Below are 23,556 nucleotides of genomic sequence, written 5' to 3' on the forward strand. Positions count from 1 at the left end.
TGTGTGTGTATGCAAGCATCCTTGTCTGCATTATAGAAAGGTGTAATGTGGCAAGGGAACTATCAGTCGTACAGAGTACATGTGAAGGAAATTCAAGATTTTTAATTTTTTTTTGTAACAAACTGTCAGCTGTGCTTTGAAGTGAAGACAGAAAACAGCACGCTGGCAGGACAAACATCTTCTCAGTAACTGTTAAACACACAGTGATCGTACTGCATTTCTGCACATTTGTTTTCAGATTTCTATGCATATTTAAAATAACACTAATACCCCTAATACTGTGAAATTATGCATTTACAGGTCTTTGAATACAGAGTGCACATTAACCCTGACAGACTTCGAAGAAATTCTGTTCACTATAATCAAGTCTTTTATTGTCCAAAACACACAATATGACAAACAGATTTTTTTTTTTACCACTTTAACGCTTAAGAGTAAGTAATCTAGTTAGGCTTTTCTAACATTAGTTTTAATCACAACACTGTGATACCTGTTGGAAGTTGGTAATGCTTTATCCAGTTCATTTGTTATACCTGTTCAACAGCTCATTAACGCAAATTCTCAAATTAGCTAAACACATGGTCGTGTCTCAATGCGTTTAGGCATGTAGACATGGTGAAAACGACCTGCTGAACTTCAAACTAAGCATCAGAATGGGAAAAGAAAAGGTGATTTAAGTGACTTTGAATGTGGTTGTTGGTGCCAGCCACGCTCATCTACTGAGATTTCCCCACCCTGTAGGGTTTAGAAAGAATGGTATAAAAACAGAAAATATCTAATAAGCAGAAGTTCTCTGGAAGACAACACGCTGTTGATGTCGGAGGTCGGAGGAGAATGGCCAGACTGTTTCAGGCTGATAGGAAGGCACCAATAACTCAAATAATCACTTGTTAGAACCAGGATATGTAGAAGACAAATATCAGCAGGAGCTGTGTGATGCTATCATTTCATCATGGACCAAAATCTCACGGATCTCTGGGAGGAGTGTTTCCAGCACTTTGTTGAATCCATGCCATGAAGAATTAAGACAGTTCAACCCAGTACTAGCATGGTGCAACTCATGAAGACGCTAGTGAGTGTATATGCACAGTATATAGTGTCAGATTATGATTCTTATGCTACATGAAATCCCTTAACTTCTCTTTCTTAATGGGAGATGTGCAAGTCTTCACCACCGCTCTAAGCACAGGCAGTAAAGTTTAAGTTATTTTATCATTTGTTGTACTGTTTTACTGTCAAAGAAATCTCCCTAAAGTCTACTTATATTGTATGGACAGTAGGGTGCCCAGCCAGAGACTGTCAGGAACATACACACGATACTGCGCTTTGGATTGAAGCCTGGACTGGTAGTCATGCATTAGTTCTAGAGACTAATACAATAATATGTGAATTCCATTCATCAAAACTGGAGTACAGCTTTATCTTCCAACAGGCCATAGTATCTGTGTGATAAAGCCCTTTAAAAATATTCCAAGAGGCTCCAACAACACAAAGGTGGCCAAGAGGTTGAGTTCTGTGATTGGATTGCCTTTAATATAAGATAACTTCTGGGAAGTGACACTATATAAGATTGAATTTAATACACAGTTAAACTGGCAGTAAAAGCACTAGCATATTACTAATATCTTTGCAGTTCCTGCTAAAGTTTCACCTTTCTTAACTCACATCTGGAAGCTAACAAACTTTATTTTAAATTGTGCAAATGTTTAATGAACATCTGAACAATATTCTAATATCAGTTTCATTTAATGGTGACTTATGAAAAAATAAAAATGCTTGGATTTGTTGCATAAACTGGAGCTGGAAAAACAGACTTCCAAGCACATTTATGGGCAGATAGTGAGTTTAACCTCTTAAACTCACTAACATACAATGCATAATGCAGTACATCCTCTCTCAGGGACAAAGCCAGCAGTCTTCTCTACCCTTTGTGCTCAGTTTCCAAAGCTGACTTCATTTTTTTTCTTGTGGGTTTATCTCTCAGCACCTAGAAGACAAGGATAGATACTGTATATTATAATAGGGCCGGATTGATTTAGAGGTTAACCTTGCTGTTAACAACCCATTCCTCCACCCAAACCCTCATGCCAGCTGAAGAAACCTTGCACCTGCTCGCCTCACAGCACTACATTTGAAGACGTGAACAGCAGGGGCATGAATTTATGTAAGGTTCAGAATCTTAGTTTTTGCTATTCAGCCCTGTGTTGAGACCAAAATACACATTGACCCCAGTAACTACTGAAGGAAATGTTTAGGTTGAGGCTGTAGACTACATACAGTAGAGGAGTGTTTTAACGCTCCAGAGGGCAGAAATAAAGCTGCTCTCATAAGCCGGTCAATGGAAATTCATTGGCAAGCTGTGTGACGTTTTATACTTGTTCTATGCAGCCCAAAGGCCATTTGAAGACATTCCACAGTCATTTCTGTATAATTAGGAATTTATCAAGGGACCCATTTCAACATCAGAAGACACTGCATTGGTTGCCAGCCCTAAGGTTAGAAAGTTGTGATGTACTGTAGAGAATTGCAGAGTTAAACCTAGCTATGAGCATGTTATGTATGCGTATGTGGAGTTTGTATGGCAGCATTGTGTGTGCAGGACCCCAGGCTCTGAATAGTGATCACAATTTCATGGTGTTTTCAAGAGTTTGTGTTCATGTGAGTTAAAGTGCGTTGCTGTATTATAGGGTGTATGCTTGTAGTCATTAAATGTCAGAGACACAGAGGTATTTGACTGACACACACACACACACACACACACACACACACACACACACACACACCCTGCCAGAAAGAATCCATGTCCCTGACTATTTTTAGAAATGTGTGCATCTTCCCTGTGCGATCCGCTTCCCAATCAGTGATGTCTTTCAATGTCTGCATCAAATCAAATGAGCCCCCCCACTGAAACCAAACCCCACACACACACACACACACACACACACACACGTCTGTAGTTCTTGTTAGGACTCTCATTCACCCTGTTTTTGCTTTAAATGAAATCAAAGACACGTCACAGCTACTTAAAGAGTGGTCTATTTTTTGTACAATCAAAACATGATTTTTGTCTTTTCAGCCTGTTTTACTTTATGGCACATAGGGGGTATACCGAAAGTCTCTGTATTTAGCAAGAAAAAAATAGGATTTTAGAAATGTGATCATCTTAACCTCGAGGCAGGAGAGCACTGTTCTTAACATCTCCATTTAGAGATAATTCTGTGAGCGAGGCTGCCCAAACATTACTAACAACCCATCATTGCACACAAGAATTGTCTGCATGCTACTCTAATAAAAGCAGGAAGTCAGCAGTAATGGCTGTTTACAAGAGATAGCTGAAAATTTTACCATTCACACCTCTGTCTCTCTTTCGGTAAACTGAGTAAACGGTTTGTTTACTCTGTGTCTACATAATGTGAGCAGCACATTAGCACCAGTGTATGTCCAAACAGTGGGAATTTGAAAACAATATTGATCTGTAGGTCATCTGCATTTTGGGAGCACTCAAAGCCCAATTCACAGTGGCCATATCCCAAATTATGTACTCAAAAGGTGAAATCCCCCCCAAAAAACTTCAGGTCACAAAAAAGGCAACCCATAATGTGCACCTGAACAGCTGGGATTGGTTAATGTAGTAGCTGGGTGACTGAAAAACACAGCTGAAACTGTGTGCTCTCTATGATCTTCTGACCGCTTCAGCTCCTGTCTGATCGTGTGATGCTTCCAAATCTCAGCAAATAAGAAATAATATGAGAGAGATGCAGGGTGACATTCATGGTTGTGGCCATAACCCCTAGCCATGAGGGCCCGCCTTCAAAAGACACAGGATTTTATCATCACTGCTGCAGTTCCTTTCTTTTCTGTCTTACCAATTGTAAGCAGCAGAATGACACTCAGTGGCACCCGTATTTCATTGGCTAACGCAGTGCAACTGAGCCAAGTTTTGAGCCAGGTTCAACTTTTTTTTCTGGAGGAGTTCATCTGTCAGGACCACTGATGTTCCCTCGAATTAAATAAATTTGGAGGTTACAGTGGACGAGCAGAATAAATATCACAACAGCACCCTTACCTCATGTTGCACTCATACAATAATGGTTATGAGATTCAAGATTCTTTATTCATCACATGCATAGTTATACAAGCATAACACGCAGTGAAATGTGTTAGCAGTGTAACACTGTGGCAGCCAAATATACTGTAGGTTTGCAGCAAGTTGTTTTCAAATCGGTTTTGTAGTCACAAGAATAACTAAGCTGTTGACATTTTGAAATACTGATTTATTCTTCAGACGGTTCACTCCCTAAAAAATGCCCTCGTCTTACATTCGTCCTCATTCTCAATATTTAAAACACCATTTATCCTGCTAAGAAAAGCAACATTTGGACATATGCAAAAAACTTCAATCCCTCTGCCACATCTGTTCTTTCCACTGTAGCTGTAAAAATGGTGACATCCACAGAATGCGCAAATTGACATAATGCTCAGGAACATTTGCGCCAACTGACATATTCACACTCATAAATGTGCTTTCTTTTGCTTGATTAGAGATTTGCTGAGGTGTCTTATTTCTTATTTTCTTTTATTGGTCTCCTCTGTTCCTGGTGCAGGAAAAAATAAAAGAAGCAGAACATAACACTAATGTGCAGAACGGGAGCAGAGGAAGGGATGCCTTATGTGTGAAACCTGTGCTGGGGTTGGTCTGCTGCCCAGCTCCTCTAGAGCGTAACACACAGAAAAGCCAACATGACAGACAGGTGTGGTTGGAGCTCTAATTCAGACATTACAGGTAGTGACAGCGTGCCCTAGTAATTACAGAGAAGGATTTCATTGTGATGACCCAACTTTAGGGATCATCATTTAGTAGGCGTCTAAATTACTGTTTGAAAACCACCATTCGATACGTGATGATACCTCTATTTGGTACATACTGTGCATAACAAAGAGGGCACACTAGATTTTATTTTAGGCTTTATTTATAGTGCCTGTTTGTCTTAACTGTTATACTGACAATGATCACTTGTGTTATTGTTGCACAGTACTATAACTGTTAATTTGTGCTACATTAGCTCTGCCAAAGAGGCCGTGTTTTTGGTAGCATTCGCATGTATTTGTAAATGTGAATGCTCGAAAACGTTTGAAGGAATTCTGATAAAACTTTGTAGGAGCGTAGAGTGGATTTCTGTTACATCCACCGAGGTCTTCAAGGCCAGCTTAAGGATTTATTGGTAAAAAAAAAAAGACAAAAAGCCTTATAACTACAAGTTATAAGCTAAGTGTGTGATTCTTGCAAGTGTGGTTTGTATTGTCAGAGCATAGAAAGTACCTTATAAAGATTTAAAATATTATGTCACATTTGACCTCTGACCTCTCCTTGAAGGACAATGATTGATTTGAAGGTTAAAGTGATAATAATGCTATATACAGAGCACCCAGAAAGACTTATCCCCATTTGTACTTGGTCATGTTACAGCCTTATTCCAAAGTGGATTAAATTCATATTTTCAATTTAAAATTCTACACACAATACCCCATAATGACAAAGTGAAAAACGTTTGCTTTAAAGTCTTGCAAAAGTATTAAAAATAAAAAAGGATAACATGCACATAGGTATTCACAACCTTTGTTCAAGAACCTCTGACAGCAATTACAGCCACAAGCCTTTTTGAGCATGACGCTACAAGCTTGATGCACTTATTTTTGGGCAGTTTCTCCCGTTCTTCTTCTTTGCAGAACCTCTCAAGCTCCATCAGTTTGGATGGAGCACAGCTCTGGCTCTGGCCACTCAAGGACATTCACAGAGTGGTCCCAAAGCCACTCCGTTGTTATCTTGGCAGTGTGCTTAGGGTCGTTGTCCTATTAGAAGATAAAACCGAAAAACATCCCAGAGCATGATGCTGCTTCGCTGTGGGGATAGTATTGGCCAGGTGATGAGCAGTGCCTGGTTTCCTCCAGATATGACACTTGGCATTCAGGCCAAAGAGTTCTTTGTTTCATACTTTCAGATCTCCTTGCACCCTCTTTTTTGGTGACTACTGCAGAATTACGCGATGCTAGGTGGTCACCGACTGGTCTTTAGGCTTTTGTGACTGAGGCCCAAGTTCTGACAGCGTTCGTGGACTTGGACTCATTAGTTTTGCTAGATGAATAATGATATGTATATACGGTATGATATAAATCAACTATAACCATTTGTTTAAGATTTCTTCTTCGTATTTCTTCATGAGCAGGATCACTGTACTTTTTATGTTTGCAGAGAGTGTGAGGGAAAATATTTAAACAACTGCACATTTTCTTCTAAAATAGGTCCTCTGTGCTGTGTCCTCCTTGAGAGCAGGGGAGTAGAGAATTTCTGTACAGCCATCAATGATGTATGACATTTAGTCCCTGTGGACATTAACATGACTTTTATGTTTGCTTTCTAGCTAAATTATTTTTTGTTCAGTGGGAGTCAGATATCTTGGAACAGTCGTGTTCTGCGAACGACTGTGGTCATGCTGAAAGAAAAACCGGCAGGCAGAAATAAATTAGACAGTAGGCTAAGTTACCTTTTATCTTTGCTGACAACTTTGACACTGGCCGCGACAGTGTGGGGAAATTATTCTCAGTCATCTGGAAGTGAGGCTCAATAGCCTCGTATCCCAAGTCTAAATTAAATTCGAAAAACCAACTGATAAGGCTGTTGGGCTAATGAATAATAAGAATATGTTAAGGTTATTACTGTTCAGATAGTGATGTGGGACAGTGTGACAAGAAGTGGAGAAAGACTCGAAGCCACAATTTTTTTTCCTTTTTCTGATAGAAATTAAGAAGAAATAAAGTTAAGGAAAAAATACAGCGTGTACACTTTAATCAGTAGAGCAACAGGATACTATTACTTACATATTTTGAAAAAAATCTATTTTCACTTGCAAATTTAGCACCTGAACTCTTTCTACAGAATCATGCACATTGCGGTCTTGCTGAAAATAAGCAAGCAAGCCTTTGCTGAAAATGATATTATCTGGATGGCATCATGCTCTATTGCTCCAGTACCTTTGTACGTCGATTAGCACTAGGAAGTTACCAATCCTGTGTTACTAATGCACCATCATCAGATTCTTGCTTTGAAGCTAGATGTTGGCTCTTCTCCTCGGCAGACGTATTTCACCAGTATTCTCACCATGCACTTCTTGAATGGAGTAACTTAGTCTACTATACTGTGTATGTTAAGCAAATTTAATAATTTTTAAAGTCATCAAATAAGTAACAGAGAAAATAACAGGCAATTTACAGTTATTTGCAAACCTACATATTTTGACTGTTTATATACAGTCAAAGAATCTAATGGCTTTAGAGTCTTGACCCAGGCCCACGGATGAGCAAGTAGAGCAACAGCGGAGACCAGCTTTCTTTTTCCGAAACTGTAACAATTTGCCTTGTTTCTGACAAGAAAGGTTATGCTTTATTATGTGCACTGCATTTCTAAGATTTACTCGTCCCTGATGCAATGGGAGCTTTTCATTCTCCCAAGTCACTCATATATGATGGTGTTTGTCATTTGGCTGCCGGCAGTTTAACTTAGCCTGCTTCGGCTCTCTGGGCTGTCACGGACCCACACCAGACACCCAGAATAACACTCGTGCATTTCTTGCCCTCAGCTCGACCATCTCCTTCATCCCCACCAGGCTGGTGCTCTTTCTTTCTTTGTGGAGGCTTGACTCCATCCTCTATTACTTACTCTTTCTCCTCTCCTTCCCTTGTCGCCCCCTATCAGACACTTCATCTCTGAGTGTTTTATTGCGTTGTGTCCTTGTTGAGGAGGACCTTTGGGCCTGCTCCAGACATTCCTCCCCCCACAAAAAAATTAAAAATATAGAGCGTGCACCCCCCCCAAATCCCACACCCGATGCTCGCCTTGCTCTCTGCTCAGAAAATATGGAGCATGGCTGTCTGCTTTTTCACTTGCTCCCCCGTTCTTTCGCTCACCTTTGAGTGTCCTCTCCCTTTTTTAATCTTCTTCTTTTGTCTTTTTCTCCTTCAGTGCTGGCAGTCATCATGTTTTTATGGAGACAGTGTTGCAAGGGTGCATGACAAGTGAAGCCGACCAGCTCCACTCTTCCTCCTCCTCCCAATCCAGGCCTCTCTCTTTAGATCAGTGACAGTCTCTTGCCTCTCCAGAAAGTACATTTCATTCTCAGCCATGTCCCTCATGTCTTTAGTATTCCTGGTTTATCAGAGCTCTCTGTTTCCCTGCTTTCTGTCCAAAATCCGTACCCTGGCCTTTCTCTTCGAATCTTATTAGGAAAAATCTTCCCTTTCCTATGACTTAAGCTAGCGAATGCATAATGAGAGCTATTTTTTTGCGCAAAGCGTTAAGAGTTAAGATTAAAAATTTGATTGAGGTCCAGTTAATGATTGTTACCCAGTTTCATAGCTTTCCAATAAATCAAGGTCTATGGTAAAAAAAGGTAAAATGTTTATTCAGACATTAATAATGAAGCAATTCTATTTTCTAATAATAAACTAGAGTGATCATGATCATTGTAGCCAAAACATACTTGTATAATCTGCTCACAATTTAAACTTCCAAAGCAAATAAAGGGGGGGGGGGGGAAGTAGTTAAAACCCAATTGCCAAAAGTACTGAAGGATTGTATTTATTTTTCACACATTTGTTTTAAATTGATAATGCAGACATGTAAATTAAAGATAGACAATGGATACTTTATCCTTCCTCTTGTAATTTTTGAAAAGCGGATTTCCTTCCTCATTTTTGAATTTGAAAGCCTGCATTGTTTACATTAATGCTTACTCACTCTCAGTCATCATCTTTGCTGCCAAACGCCGTGCTACCACCACCTGTTGATCAGATATGTGATATAAAAAGACATGAAATAGTAAAAAGCTCATCCCATTTTCTCAGAACCATGGGCCCTGACTGTTAGATTCAGTTTACGTTCTGAACGTAATGTTTAAGGAACATGTCAAGAGTAGGGTACGTGCTGTTTGTGCCCTCTGCAGGGCCAAGAGAACTATGAAATCTCAGCTGTTACTAATGTGGACAATAGGTTTAAGTGCTGGAGTAACTATCCAATAGGGCACAGGAAGCAAGCTGCCACTGTGTGAACTCCTGGTCCTTCCTCCTGCCACCTGCAACAGCTGCTGAGGTTAATGTGTGTGCAGGTCGGAGATGAAGTAATGGAGTGTGTGTCAGCAGACAGAGGTAAACCTGTTAGGGGTCTTTATTCCCTCCAGGGACAGGTTCATTGTGTTGCTTAGCTCGATGCCTTCACATGAAAAGAAAATGAATGGAAAAGTTTTGCAGAAAGTGCTCGTGTGTCACGCATCGCATTTAAAGAAGAGTCGGGCTGGTGAAGGGGTTTTGTATCCATGACAACAAGGAAAAGCAAGAGCAGCAAATGGGAGCGGGTTCTTTACATTACACATTTCTATCCGAGGCTGGAGAATTTCATACGTGTCTTGTCTGTGAGGGCATATACGATCACCCCTCTCTTAAATGTAACACACACTCTAACCTGATCAGCTGCCCACCAGGCAAGATAAATGAGAGATATAATGTTCCCACAAAGATGGATGCAGGTGTGTGAGGCTATGCTGAAGAAAGCGAGAGGGCTGAGAAGGGACAGCTGCAGTCCTGCCATGGAATCCATAAAATCTGACACCTAGTCCAGCATCGTGACTACCCATGATTCCTCTTTGCAGCAGTATTAATAAACCTGGCTGCGTTCTCACTGCAAGCTCTCGACATGAGTTACACCCCAGTGAGTTGCAGGAACGTGTACCTCACTGCGAGGCGTCACCTTTCCATCTGCTTCTGTATACGTGCGTGTTTGCATATGCGCCTGCAACTGATAAAACGTTCCCTCCCCTACGTCCTCTACCTGATATTGTGAAGTCATGTAATACTTTATTGATCAGTCTGTTGCCATGACCCATGACACTTCCCCCAGAGTTAACTGCAGCTGTGTCCCCTGAGCTTGCCGTGATTGCTCAGGGTGAAGGCTGGGCACACTGCATTTCTTTTTTTGAAGCCACTGACAATAAATAATAGTGGACGAGGTGAAAGTGACATCTACCGCTGGTTTCTAAGTGGTCGTTTTAAAGGCATCAGAAGAAAAGCGGAGTGAGTAAACCAAAGTAGAGCTTAGTTTGGGGGCTTGGAATGATTTAATATTCCATTTATTAGTCAAGGTATCAGATAGTTGTCCAAAATACCAATCTGAGGGACTACAGAACCCTCTTACACCTTATGTAAAGAATTGTGGTGTTATTGAGCAGCCCTGTCACAGAGAAATTACATTCCTAGATAACTAAATTATTTTCTTAGACACAGTTTTTGTGGCATCGTAATCACTGGCTGGATTTTTTCACTTTCTCATCTATGGTCACGAGCTCTGGGTAGAGACCGAAAGTAAGAGATTGTGGATACAAGCGGCAGAAATTAGTTTCCTTTAAAGAATGTAGAAAGGAGTTCAGTCATTTGAGAGAGTAGAGCTACTACCCCTCTATTGCATGTCCCACTGGAAGGAGGCCCCGGGGCAGACCCAGGACACGCTGGAGAGATTACATCTCTTGACTGACCTGGGAATGCCTCTGTGTTCCCCTGGATATGATGGAGGAGGTGGCTGGGGAGAGGGAAGTCTGGGATTTTCCATGTAGGCTGCAGGCCCTGAATAAGTGGAAGATGGATGGATGGATTTCACCTGCAATAAATGAAGCTCCATATTTATGACCTGCATCCGCAGGAGGGCGTTGGGGTCAATGATAAGCACAACTTTAATACATCAGAGACTGGTGTTCCATTCAAACTACAATCTTTGGCTAAGCTTGGAGAAGGATTTCAATTTTATGTAAATAAGTGTTGTGTAACCATACAACTGAATATTGTACAAGACAAAATAATCAAAGTTCTCCAGGGAAGGAAACAGTAAACAACGTGTTTGTTATATGCCAAATACGTTATTAGCAAAAATGCTTTTTCTTTTTAGGATACAGTGTTGTAGAAGCAATGGTGCTATCTGCAAATATAAATTTGTCTTATCTTGGAAGAAATTTTACAGATTATTTTATAAAAGTGATTCAGACAATGAAGACGATGTGTGTTATGAAGTTATTATTAAGTTTTTTTCTCAAGGTGTAAAGTGTGTAGTCCATAATCGAAATCATGGGAAGTGAGTGAATCTACACAATATCCTGGAACAGAAATATGAGATACACAAGAAAAACTACTACAAACATAAGGCAGAGGTCAAAACCCTAGAAGTTCCAGTTGTCTTCCCCATTTCTGCTGAAAAAGAATAATAGTGTCCAAGTTTTCCATATTCACACACTCTGAGATCGGAAATTTCCATGTGGAAATAGAAGGAGACTGGATCAGGGGAATCTTCCCAAGCAGATTCTTTCATTCCCACAGATCTTGCAACCAGATGGTGTGCATGAGATTTACTTTTGGGGCAGTTTGGTGATGTTCCCATTCTGTACTTACTTTAGATGTGTGGATATGATGCAAAATCTCTTTCTACACATTATTGCACACCAGGATGTTCTTAGGTTCAAGCTTAACATCTCATAATTTGGATATAAAGTGTTTTTGTTATACTTAAGGAAAAAATGTAACAGAGGTGAGTCACCCGGGATTCCCACTGAGCGAAACTGATGAGTTTTAAAAGCAGTGATTAAAACAAAGTTCAGGATTTTTTCAAATCATTTGTGCTGATATATTTGTTTCTGATCAATTTAAACCTGTAGCACCAAGTGTGTTATATTTGATACATGAGTTTTTGAGATCTCGACATCATCAGTGGGATTTTTTTAACTCGAACTCTCTGATGTTTTGCTGTTGTTGTTGTTGTTGTTGTTGTTTAGGATGAAAAAACAGTTTAAAAAATTATATACAAATTTAAACTCATATATGCAAATTGATGTTTTTTTTCTTAGTAAGGATGTTCATCCATTCTGTTGTCCTTTTTTCTACCCCTCACCCCCAACTGCTCTTGGCTGCCCCTTTTTTTCTTCCTGTTATAAGAGAGTTTTTCCTTCCCACTGTCACCAAGTGCTTGCTCATAGGGGGTCCTCTAATTGCTGGGGTCTGCTCTTTACCTTATAGTACATCAACTCTTGTTGGTGACTTGGTGCTTTATAAATACATTGGACTTAAATAGAATGGGAACTGAATTGAACTGATTTAAAATAGAATGACCTGAACTGGCTTTACAGGGCTAAGTTCCACCAGAGGTCCAAATGACTGAACTAAATCTACAATGCATTATTAAACTAGAAACTCAAAAACATTTTCTTTTTTTCATTAAAGATTATTGTATTATTTCTAAATCACCACGCAAGTCCCTTGGCAGTACTGTAGATACAGAGTGCATATTTGTGTGTGAATGTTATGCCCCTTTTAAAACATTAGTTGTATAAACACTGAAATCAATTTCTCTCTACAAACAACCGCTGCCTCTAGTGTGATCACACCCTTCATGAACTGCTCAAGGACACTTAAGAAGGGAGGGTGTTTGCCAGAGCGGGGGCTTGACTTTGGGTTCTCAGGATGAATGACTGTCTCTCACATACAAGGCCAACCCTTCCCCTCACACTGAGTGAACATAACAGGGAGTACATCACATCTTCAGTATTGGTAAATTTGGCCAAATTGCTTTCTCCCTCCTCCTGAATCGACTGTGCACTGTTTAAACTGGGAGTCACTTTGACGCATGTATTATTCAAACAACATCTGGCACCACTGCACGAACTCTGATGCGTTTTCCCTTAAACAACTCCCACTCAAAGCTCATCTGGCTAAAGTTTGTCCAGCAAGTTTGCAAGCGGCCAATTAGAGACTTTCAGTTTTGTTTGATTTTGTATAAGATTGATGTCTGACTCAAGCAGGTCAGTCACAATTTCTTTGTTTATCAAGGCTTTTGCTCTTTGGGATGATTACTAGTAGGTCAAGTATAGTTTGATCTCTTTTTAGGGATGAAAAGAATGAAAGTAAGATGAGGGTAAGAGGAAGACCAGTCATGTAGGCCTGCTGGGTGTGGAGTATTAAATCTGATGTGAGCTTGTCAGATTGGCAAGAAATCATTGACAAATGTGTTTACTGGCTTTTTTTCTGTGATTGCTGGGGAAAAGCAATAATCAGGACTATAATGAGTAAGGCCCATAATCCCTGTGCTTGGTGACAGAAACCAGGCCTGCTTAATTAAGGCACTGATTTCCCACAGGGCACCGGGCCTTTTTTTTCACCCCCCTTGTCCTCGCCCTGACTTTATAGGCTTCGCTTTATTTGGTATTTTGTGCGGAGATGTCTCCAAGATCTGTCGAAGGAAAAGAGATTGGTTTTGGAATATTTGGTTTTTACTGATCTTTTATGACATGTTTGCTTTTACCTCTAGCAATATTCAAATGATGTTTACTACAAAAACTTTTTAGGAAGTGAACTTCTCACAATCCTACAACCAACAAGGGCTGCTCCACTGAAATAGAAGTAATGGGTTCTGTTTAAAAACCCTGCTCGAGTCCCTTCGTGCATGCTGTGTAAAAGCAGCCTTGCGTGAGGGTGAAAAAGCAACTCAGTCGATGGAAACAGAGGAAAGACATTTTGGACACACTGTCTTTAGTTTAAACCAGAAAGACAGCAGGTTGGTGTTAGCAGGTGTTTTATAGAGAAGGACGACCCTGGAAAAAAAAAGGGTCACATTTAATTGCAATGCTTTCAGCTGCCTGAGTACCCGAGTCTTTCCAAAGATTTTCTCAAAAAGAGAGAACTTTGCTGAAAAGCTGAGCAATAATCTGAGGGTCAGTCTGCACCAACAGACAAGCAAAAAGTCAAACTGGAGATTGGATATCACACATCTCACATATCACCTCCTCTGATGTGTTACTCCACCACAGTGGCTTCACACTCTGAGCGGTTGTATTATTTAGTGTTTGTGGAACCGAAGCCAGCGAGGAGACCAAAACAGTAAATCTGCTGTCGAAGAAGAGGCATCTGAAAATGGAGAGGAGGTGGCAGCTAAAGCAAATTTCAGCTGCAGTGTGGATTTTGGCCACAGAACAGAGGGAGAAAGAGGCACTCTGTATCAGCCTCTCCATCTCTTCTCCCTCTCTCTCTTTGGCTCCCTGCACCACCTCCACTTTCATGTCTCATTCCCTTTACTTTTTTCTCCTCCCCCCCCTCCATCCCTCTTTTTTTCCTCTTCTCCATCTGCTTTGGACTTGGGGAACACAGAGACTGCTGGCCGCCCGGCAGCCCAGTGCAGCGGAGGTGTGAACCCTCTAATCGTCTGTCATTACCCACTGGCACTTCCCACACTAATACTCAACTTAAGGGCGTCATGTCTAGTATGTTAGCATCAATAAATCATTATCACATTAATTCTGACACATTAGGGTAATTCACTTTAACAAATGAGGACACTGGTGCGAAGACATCATTTTTACTCTGCTGTACTTTCCTGCATGATGTGTTTCTTATTTCATAACAAAGAATGCATATTCAATGACACAGAACTGAGCAGATTCAACTTTATGTTATTTTTGCTGAATTTCATACTTGAGCTTTATGACTTATTATTTTTTCCACATTTTAGAGCAAACACAATTTCCATAGAAGTAGAACAGTAAAGGGATGCAGTAAGGGGGTACAAGGATCAAAGCCACTTGCTACAGATAGCATCATTGAAGGATTAGTTTGGCATCATAGGTAATATACTTAATGACTGTCTTGCTTACTTGCCTTTCTACTGTAAGTACAGTGCAGAACCACAATCTGTTGAGAGTTACAGGAAGTACAGAAACTTTGTTTCCTGAGTCATAAGTTCTATCCTGCTCTAGCCTCGCAGCTCGCAGTCATGTACCAAAAGTAGAGCCTTTCTGACTGACATTAAACTGCTTATTAATATTTACTTAATTTTTTCCCCCACCATATACATAAACCTTCAGATCCTGCTCATCAGTAAATTTGCCTTCTCTATAATATTTAAGTGCTCTGCCAGTATGAAAATGCCAATCGGATGCTTTCTAGATGGTGGATTAATATATCTGATTGTATGTTTCTGTGTTCGTATGATCTCTTCAGCGCTCGCTAAAAAGCAGCCAAGAATTATGACAGAACCTCCACCGTGTTTTAGAGATGGCTGTACACAGTTGTATCTCTCTCCTGCATATTGACAATTTGGATTTCAAATTATTCATCACTCCATAAGTCCTGTTACCTGTGAATTTCAGCCCAGTTCTTGTGTAATTTGGCACTCCTCAGCCTTTTCTCCCTTTTCTCCTTCCTTAAAAAAGGCTTCTTGACAGCCATGCTTCCACTAAGACCATTTCAGTGAACAGTATATGGATCAACTAAAGGGCCAGATGCAACTGTCAGGTCCTGTGTCAGGTCTTTGCTGGATTTTTTCCCCATCGAGGACATACCTTTCAGATACTATTCTGAAACTCATCTACTCTAGATAGTTTTTTTTTTTTTTTCAGGACTGCCACTGTTTTTTGTCCTCCACTTGACCAGTTTCATAATATTTTTGAAGCACACACTACACACCATGCAGAGATATACTGTATACTGAGATATACTGGCTGTTATCTCTTTAAGAATCACCTTGTTGGGGCAAAAATATTTGTTTATGCTTGTCAAGCTGTGTTACCTTTGTCATTTTTCATTGATTCAGTTAAACAAAAGGGACCAAATTATACATTTTTGCAGCAGGCTGCTGGTAACAAAGTGCCAAAAGATAACATTTAAAATTGTTTCTTTGACTGTAATATACAGGCACAATACTGGTGCATCACTTGAGTTAGGTGCCTTTTTTATGCTTGAATGATTCATAGGTCAGTATTGAGTGGCTTAACAAAAAAACATTCCTCTGAAAATGATCATGTACAAGGACTGGAATGAAAATGAAGCGAAAAGGCCGACAATGTCCAAAGAAAAAATGCTTCAAAAAGCCTGAAGAACTACCGCTCAAGATCACAACCTCCTAAAACCTGAGCTCTTTCATGGCATGCATTTTTAATGTCTCTTTGCTCTTTGGACTGATTGGGACCTGATGAATGTAAAAACAAAGATTAATTTAATTATTTTTAACCTGATTTTGTATTTTCTGAGAACAATGAGATCCACATGAGGACATTTGCTTTAAATTTCGATAGAACAGTGACAGTATAATGTCCTCGTATAATCAGTATAATTATAATCAGGCACTTGTAGAGCAAAATTTAGTATTTTGGTCTAGACAACCCAAAATGTGATGTCCACACATGTGGACGCCAGGTCCTAGGAGGTTAAAAAAGTCCGGCTCCTTAGCAGCAAAATAGAAAGAAATGAGGGGTGGCTCAAGACTGCTGCACACTACTGTATATTAAGCTATAGCATCCTGTGCTAATGTGTAAAGCCACCATCTGCCACCTTTGTCCCTGTGTTATCACTATTAGCCTGTTTTTATAACTAAAGGTAGAATAACATCCACTATTTACTTCCATGTCATGCAGCTTCATTTGAAGCCATGTACCATTTTCTCATGTCATTTAATATATTTAATAGATGGAATTGTTGTTTCTTGGTATTTTGCACACATATTTCTCTGTTACATGTCAGTAAATATAGTAAATTACTAATATGAAATTGCATATCAACACTATGCATTTGTCTTTGTACTTCTGCTGCTTTTTTTCTCCTTTGTAATGTGCATGTCAAGCTAACTGCATAAAGATTGACTAAAGATAAGTGTTTAGATAATCACATCTCAACTGGTTCATGAAAATACCTGTTACACCTCCGAAAAACTAATATCACAGCAGCTCATACTCAAAAAATGTATCAAAAAACTATAAATAAAACCAGAGCAGCAGAAGCTTACAGTACTTTGTGTGTCTGTGTATACTGTATCACTTTATCAAACCCTCTGTGTCTTTTATGTCAACACATCAATCCAAAGCTTTGCTGTTACACCACTCCCTGTAGATAAAGGCGATATTAAAACTTCTCTTTAAACACTCTGGTTTGCGTCAGTGTGCACAGCAGATGTTTGACAATGCACTCACACAAACTGTATCAACCTGCCTGAATGAACGAATTATTGACAATTTTCACAGACAAATCTCATGTCATGCACAGTGTCTAACAAATTTATTAAACCCCACCCAGTTTAAGGTTTATGCCACAGCTGTCCTACAGTATTGGTAATTACCAAAATAATGTTTAACCTACTAGTGTGTGCTAGTCTTTTAATCTGAATGACATTTTTAATGCTATCCATGAATTTTCAAATTTACCATTTTGCAAAAAATGCATATAAAAATAGTCGAGTGTGTTATTATTATTTTTTATTATAATGCCAAATTACTTACCAAAATTAATTGTTTGTGTGAGTCATTTTAGTGGCTGAATGTTATGTATGATTCATTTCTGACTTGTTCAGAACTAAAAATAATGGTATTTATTTTGCAAATAACAAAACCGAATTAATGTTGTTATAACCAAATTTTGAGCCGGCCCTCTGGACATGACTGAGTTTTTGACAGATTTCCAAAACATTTGTTGTCTTGTTTTAACGACAGATGTTTACATAAATTTGTTAAGCACTGTATAGGTTTGTGCGTGATTATATTTAGCCTGTCGGCAGTTATGATTGCGATGCTTTGTGAAGTGTGTGCCATGGGTGTGAATATTACTCTAAATTAGAAAAAGGGAACACTGCAGGACACAGATATTTTCTTTTCCTTTTTTTTGCCACCAGTCATATACAAACTTATAATAAGGACTTATTGTATGGACTCCTTTTCTAGTATCTCTTATCTTCTCACCCTTCCTCTTCTTTTTCTCACTTGCTCACTGTGTCTCGCTTACGCACAAGGTGTCCTTTGGCGGTGGTGCGTGACACACTAGGTTGTGGCATTAGTGAGACAGGGCTGTCACTTCTAACTTGTCAACATAAAGCATTACTGATGTGAAGGTGTGTGTTTAAAACCAAACCACAGTCTTTTACAATAAAAAACAAATCGTTTTTAGTTTTTTAAACCAGCAGGTGAGAAAAGTGTATAACTTCGCAGAGGAGTGAACCATAGTCCATAGCTGCCCCTTTACCTTCGTCCTATGCTATTACCATCCCTGCAAACTCTAATACAGGGGGCGCTACTTCTTGAGCCTCAACCAATGAGCCTCAACATTTGCCATTTAAAAGTTGCAGCAATCCTATAGGCCAAAACATAGATAAAACACTCCCACCAGACGAGCCTGGGCATATGAACACATGTTCTGAAATGAACCCCATTCTTCCAGGTGAAAGTCCGCTACTTAACCCACCGCACTACAAAGTCTTTCTTTCTTCATGTTCTTTCCTCTTTGTACTAATTTATGCTGAAGGATATATTATGGTTTGTACTGATCTTGTCTAAACAGGCTTGTGATTGGATAAAATCTCCTTTCATTGCCTAGATCAGGGGTCTCCAACTCCAGGCCTCAAGTGCCGGTGTCCTGCAGGTTTTGGGTCTCCACACCTGAATCAAATGATTAGTTCATTACCAGGCCTCTGGAGAACTTCAAGACATGTTGAGGCCATTTGAATTTAGCCATTTGAATCAGCTGTGTTGGATCAAGGACACATCTAAAAACTGCAGGACACTGGCCCTTCGAGGCCTGGAGTTAGAGACCCCTGGCCTAGATTTTTAAAAGCCTAAAACCAGAGCCTATTGGGTTTGCAGGAGTGTAGTATCCAATATGCAGAAAGGTTATTATTGACTTCAGTTGAAGAGGCTCCAAAAGCATGATGCTTACTCTGTTATCAACACAAACAAAAAGAAATTAATTTTGTGATCTCATTTACTCATTTGCCTGCTAAATGTGACTCATTCTTTGAGAAGTTATTCAATAACACTAATATGGTCATTTATTATTAGAAGATCATTTTCATTGGCATCAGTCCCTTGTCAGGTTGGTCAAACTCATGGAAAATTAAATATGATTTTTTTTTCCAGATGATTTTCTACTATATTAGGTTTAAGCAGTGCAGAAATCCAATAACTTTAAGATTATTGTGTCTAATGTGACTCTTTTAGGTTTAAGGCATAAAAAAATTCACTTGTCTAATTACTTGTTGCCTATTTCTAAATTAACCTAAGGATCTAAGAGCAAGGATAGCATCTTGGCTTGAAAACTGTAGTAAGTGCGTAGAGAAAGTTGGGAATCTGGGTCCTGTAGCTCATTTTTACTCAGCGTCATTAACTATGTAGCTGTTTTGGGGTTTTTGCATGTGGGATTAGATTAATCGAGAGGCTGCATTTGTAGCTTCGCTGTGAATGTCAGGCCAGATTACCGTTGCCTACAGCAGCCAGGCCGTGTGTGTGTGTGTGTGTGTTTGCCGTGTTCCACTTGCTCATCAGACTCCAGGTCTTTCTTCTTTCAGTCCTGATGACAACTGAGGCGCTTTTCACAGCACTGGAGACGTCTCACCTGCTGATCTAATGTGAAAGGAGAGGGGGAAAGACAAACATGGATCTTCTTTGTGCTAACAGGTTGAAACTGTAGGCTCACACCCCGCAGCAATTCAAATTCAGATCTAGAAAATACCCCGGGCAGAGACAGGAATTTGGCTATACATTACAGCAAGGTTACTTATGCATTTTCATTCCTCTCGAGATGCTCGGATTAGGAGTTTTATATGCGTGGCATGTGTGCAGCATGCTGGTTTGTGCGGCAGACTTCTGTGCGTGTCAGTGCTTTGACTGACACAAGCGGCACTACATGTCATGGTGCTGGAAGTACATCAGCGGGATTTTGGGAGAGGGAGCTGCTTTTTGACTTGATACATGAGCAGCTATCCATAATGAATGCTTCCCTGCTACTTATCTTACTAGCTGAACCCCTGCTCTCCAAGTACTTTCCCTAAATAACATGCGGAAAATTGTGTTTTTTGGCCGATCAAGACGAAAAGCGTCTTCCTGTGAAGATGTCAGACGCATAATGAAGTGTGTCATCCTTATCTGAGGGGCGGCAGCGTCGCCGTTGAGTATTGTTGACCTGTCTGTGCTTGCAGGGAATGCTTTCAAGGCCTTGATGTAGTGAATGCAGCAAGACTTGAATTTGCTTATATTTTCCAGCACCAGACAATGTGCGATGAGCTGTTTTCGTGAATCCCGTTGAATCCAACAGAGCTTTTCCTTGAGGAGCTTCGTGCTGCGATATGGCAAGTCACTGAGGCATCTGGGTACCTACTGACCACTTAATTGCCTGTGCTTGTCGATAACTCTTTATAAAGATCAATTAGGGCGATCAGTGGTGAGAACGCTGCTGGGGCTGAGGTGCCATATTGAGCTTTTTCTGTGTGATGAAGTCACAAGCAGTCCTTTTCCAGAGAAGGAGCCTGAGCCCTCCAGACATTCCACTTCATTAAAGGGGTGTTCTCCCCAAACCGGAGCAGTGAACTCAGCAACGAGCTGCTTCTCTCTTTCCTCTGCCACGTCTGTGCCTCGAGAGGTGGCCGAGCTCTCGCTGTGTCCAGCCGGCCATCTCGTTTAAAGGGGTTCTGACTGAAACACTGAGCCGCAAAAATCAATTTAGGTAGTAGTGGCAGTTTTTTTTCATTTATCCTTCATTCACCTTCTTGCCCTTGCGAAATGTTCGTTTACACATTTTACAGCCCGAGTGATTACACGCTGCTGTTTTCAGTTCATTGTGCTCTTTTTATCTGCCCTGCCTTGGAGTGCTTCTCAACGTCCCCCACCTCCCTCATACTCGTTCCACTTGTGTCTGGCGACGTGATAAATGTGGTTGTCATGACACCCGTTGTAGCCAATGAGCTCACTGAAACCAGTGTGTGTGTCATGTCCAGCTGCTGACAGACAGGCTGGTCCAAAGCAAGCTGACCTTCCACCTCCTAACCTTTCTTCCATGCTGATTATTAATCCTACTTACAGCACACTTCCTGTGTCCCTCCATCACAAATTAACCTTTTTCTTCTTCTCTTTCCCCTCTCTCTCCTTTTCTGTCCTTTTTTCTCTCACGCCCCCCCCTTCCTCCTCCCCTCCTCCCTCTTGCAGCAAATTTGTTCACGTGAAAATAATTGATGATGAGGAGTATGAGAAAAACAAGAACTTCTTCCTGGAGCTGGCCGAACCTCGCATGGTAGACATGAGTCTGCAAAAAGGTGCAGTACTGTCTCTATTTATTTATTTTTTAACCACTTCCCTTCTTTCCCTCAGTTTCTTCTTGCTATCTTCTTACATTGTCATTGTATTATATCTCACTGTTTATAGCCTCCCTGCTTATCTGTCCTCTTGCTTCACCTACTCTTTCATTACACTACTCTACGACATTGGCGCCCTATTCACCTCACGACACCCTCCTTTTATTTTACGCCCATTCTCAGCTATTCTTTCAAAAAAATAAATAAATAAAAACAGCTGCAAAATCACACCATCGCTATTGTAATGACAGTCTCCCCAGACAGCATCATCATCTGCATAAAAAGAGAACAGGGAGTCTAGGAGCTGCTTTCATTTACCTTCTCAAAGGAGCAAGTAGCCATTATTATGCAAAGACACGTTTTACTAGTAGCTATTTTTAACCATATTCTTGCTTGAGTGAAAAATGCAAGCATGCCGTTGTTGGTGAAATTACGTTGCCGGTTTTTGTTTTGCTGTGAGACAGAATAACTCACAGGAATCTTTGAATTTCATAGTTTACCTGAAACTATGTGAGCTTTAAACATTGTTTTTTATCATAGCATCTCATAATGAGGACATGTGCATCTCTTAGCTTCTTATATTTCTTCTCCTGTATAACAAGCATAACTTTTTTTTTTGCAACAAGGTGAATAAGAGAATAAAAGTAAGATAAAAGAATCCAAATCAGAGCAAGTTTTCGTCATAAGTTTTGTTTGTTGCCTTTTGTTGTTGATAATGTGTGCTGAAAGAAGCCAACAGGCATTTTCTTAAGTTTTGTGCACCGTTATCTAATGCAGTGTTATCTAACCATGCTCAAGGCCAGGCAACGGGAGAAGCTCACAAGCTGGTGCGGAGGGTGCAGAAACTAACACTTGGCTGTTCCCTCCAAACACTACAGCTCATTATGTTTACGTTATTGGGTCTGGCAGCACTGTCTGTGCGCCAGCTTCCCATGTTCTCAGAGTCATGATGAAGAGCAGCTACTACGCAGGTCTCCATGAGTGACAGCCGCGTCACTCTGCCGCTGCTCTGTGATGCTTCTTGTTTTTAAATTCCATTTCTGTGTTGTTGCAGGGGTTTTTTCCCCATACGCACACATGCAAGCTGTCTGTCAAGCATCTTGTTTTAAATTTGTAAGATTGCCTTTAAGCTTATCCCAATTGTGAATGTAATAGTAAAAATAAACTATAATTATATGTAGGGATGGGTACCGGTGTCCGGTGCCATGATGGCACCGGTTCTGACATAAACGGTAGTAACCAGACCGAAAAGCAGCGCACATTTCGGTGCTTTATTTCGGTGCTTTTTTTTTCCTGAGCTGTGATACACTTCTAGCCAATCATTTTACATTTCCGAGGATAGTAGGCGGGCCCAGGTACGTACGCTCTTTTAGAGCAGAGCTACAGATTAAAAATGTCCAAGGCGAAGCGGTCAAAAGTCTGGCTGTACTTCACAGCAAAATATGCAAACTCAGCAGCAACAAGTGCTTTAAGCTGATACTGTGATACTGTCAAAGGAGGTAACACCAAGAATCTGATGAAACAGCTGGCGACGCATAGCGGTTTTTTTAAAAGCCCAGAAATGCGCCGTATTTGATAGCTTGCTGCGAGACCTCACACCGAGCGCATCTACTGCGGGTGGGTTGCCTGTTATGCAACATCCCCCAAAAACACGAAGAGGAGAGTCCTGGCCCCTAGCCCTGCCAGTGTAGCAGAAATGATGACGGATGATGATGGCAGCAGCAGCCGTTCTTTTCTGCGTGAGTAGCTTCATGTTGTTCGTGTGTAATTTACGTTGAGTAGGCTAACCACGTTATTACATTAATGCATGTAAGGTGAACTAGCAAACACCTTCGTAGCTACATGCGGCTGTCCTCTTGTTTGATGGCAGATACTCCCTTCACCCTGGCCAAAAAGGCTAAAATGACCAAAGAAAAAGTGGAAAACAGTTAAACATGAGAGGTTTTTGGACAAAGTTTGTGTTTTTTCCATTGTTTAGGCACTGCTTCCAGCCAAGAGTGATACCATATATGCCCCATAGCTGCAGAAAAGGCTAACATTGTTATCTTTTTACAAAAAACAGCTGAACATGAGAGGTTTTTGGACCAATTTTGTGTTCTCCATTCTTTAAGCACCGGTTTGAGCACCGTTTGAGCACTGGCACCATTTCAAAAGTACCGATTTGGCACCGGTATCGGATAAAACCTAAACGATACCCATCCCTAATTATGTCTTTCTGCTCTATTTGATCAACCAAAGCACTTTTTACCACAATCTTCAATCGCTTATGTGCTTTTCTCTGTGCATAAGCACTTTTAATGTAATATTCACAAACTCACATGCAGGAAGGGAGCCAACCACGGACTTGCCAATTGGTAGATGATCTTTGGCCTTGTAAA

General features: G+C 40.5%; 1 protein-coding gene across 7 annotated transcripts in view; it reads left to right on the top strand.

Moving 5' to 3' along the window:
- slc8a3 (solute carrier family 8 member 3) overlaps window positions 1-23,556 on the top strand; it is a 134,618-nt gene that overhangs the window by 68,763 nt on the left and 42,299 nt on the right. For 5 of the 7 annotated variants that reach the window (XM_080871387.1, XM_080871390.1, XM_080871391.1 and 2 more), the window contains exon 3: window positions 21,033-21,139. The exons of the other annotated variants lie outside the window; for them this stretch is intronic. In XM_080871387.1, the coding sequence (XP_080727513.1) occupies window positions 21,033-21,139 (107 nt within the window). The remainder of the gene's footprint in view (window positions 1-21,032; window positions 21,140-23,556) is intronic. 7 annotated transcript variants of the gene reach the window in all.

The sequence above is a fragment of the Rhamphochromis sp. 'chilingali' genome (assembly GCF_963969265.1).
Source record: "Rhamphochromis sp. 'chilingali' genome assembly, chromosome: 21".
In the NCBI taxonomy this organism is placed as follows: Eukaryota; Metazoa; Chordata; class Actinopteri; order Cichliformes; family Cichlidae; genus Rhamphochromis; species Rhamphochromis sp. 'chilingali'.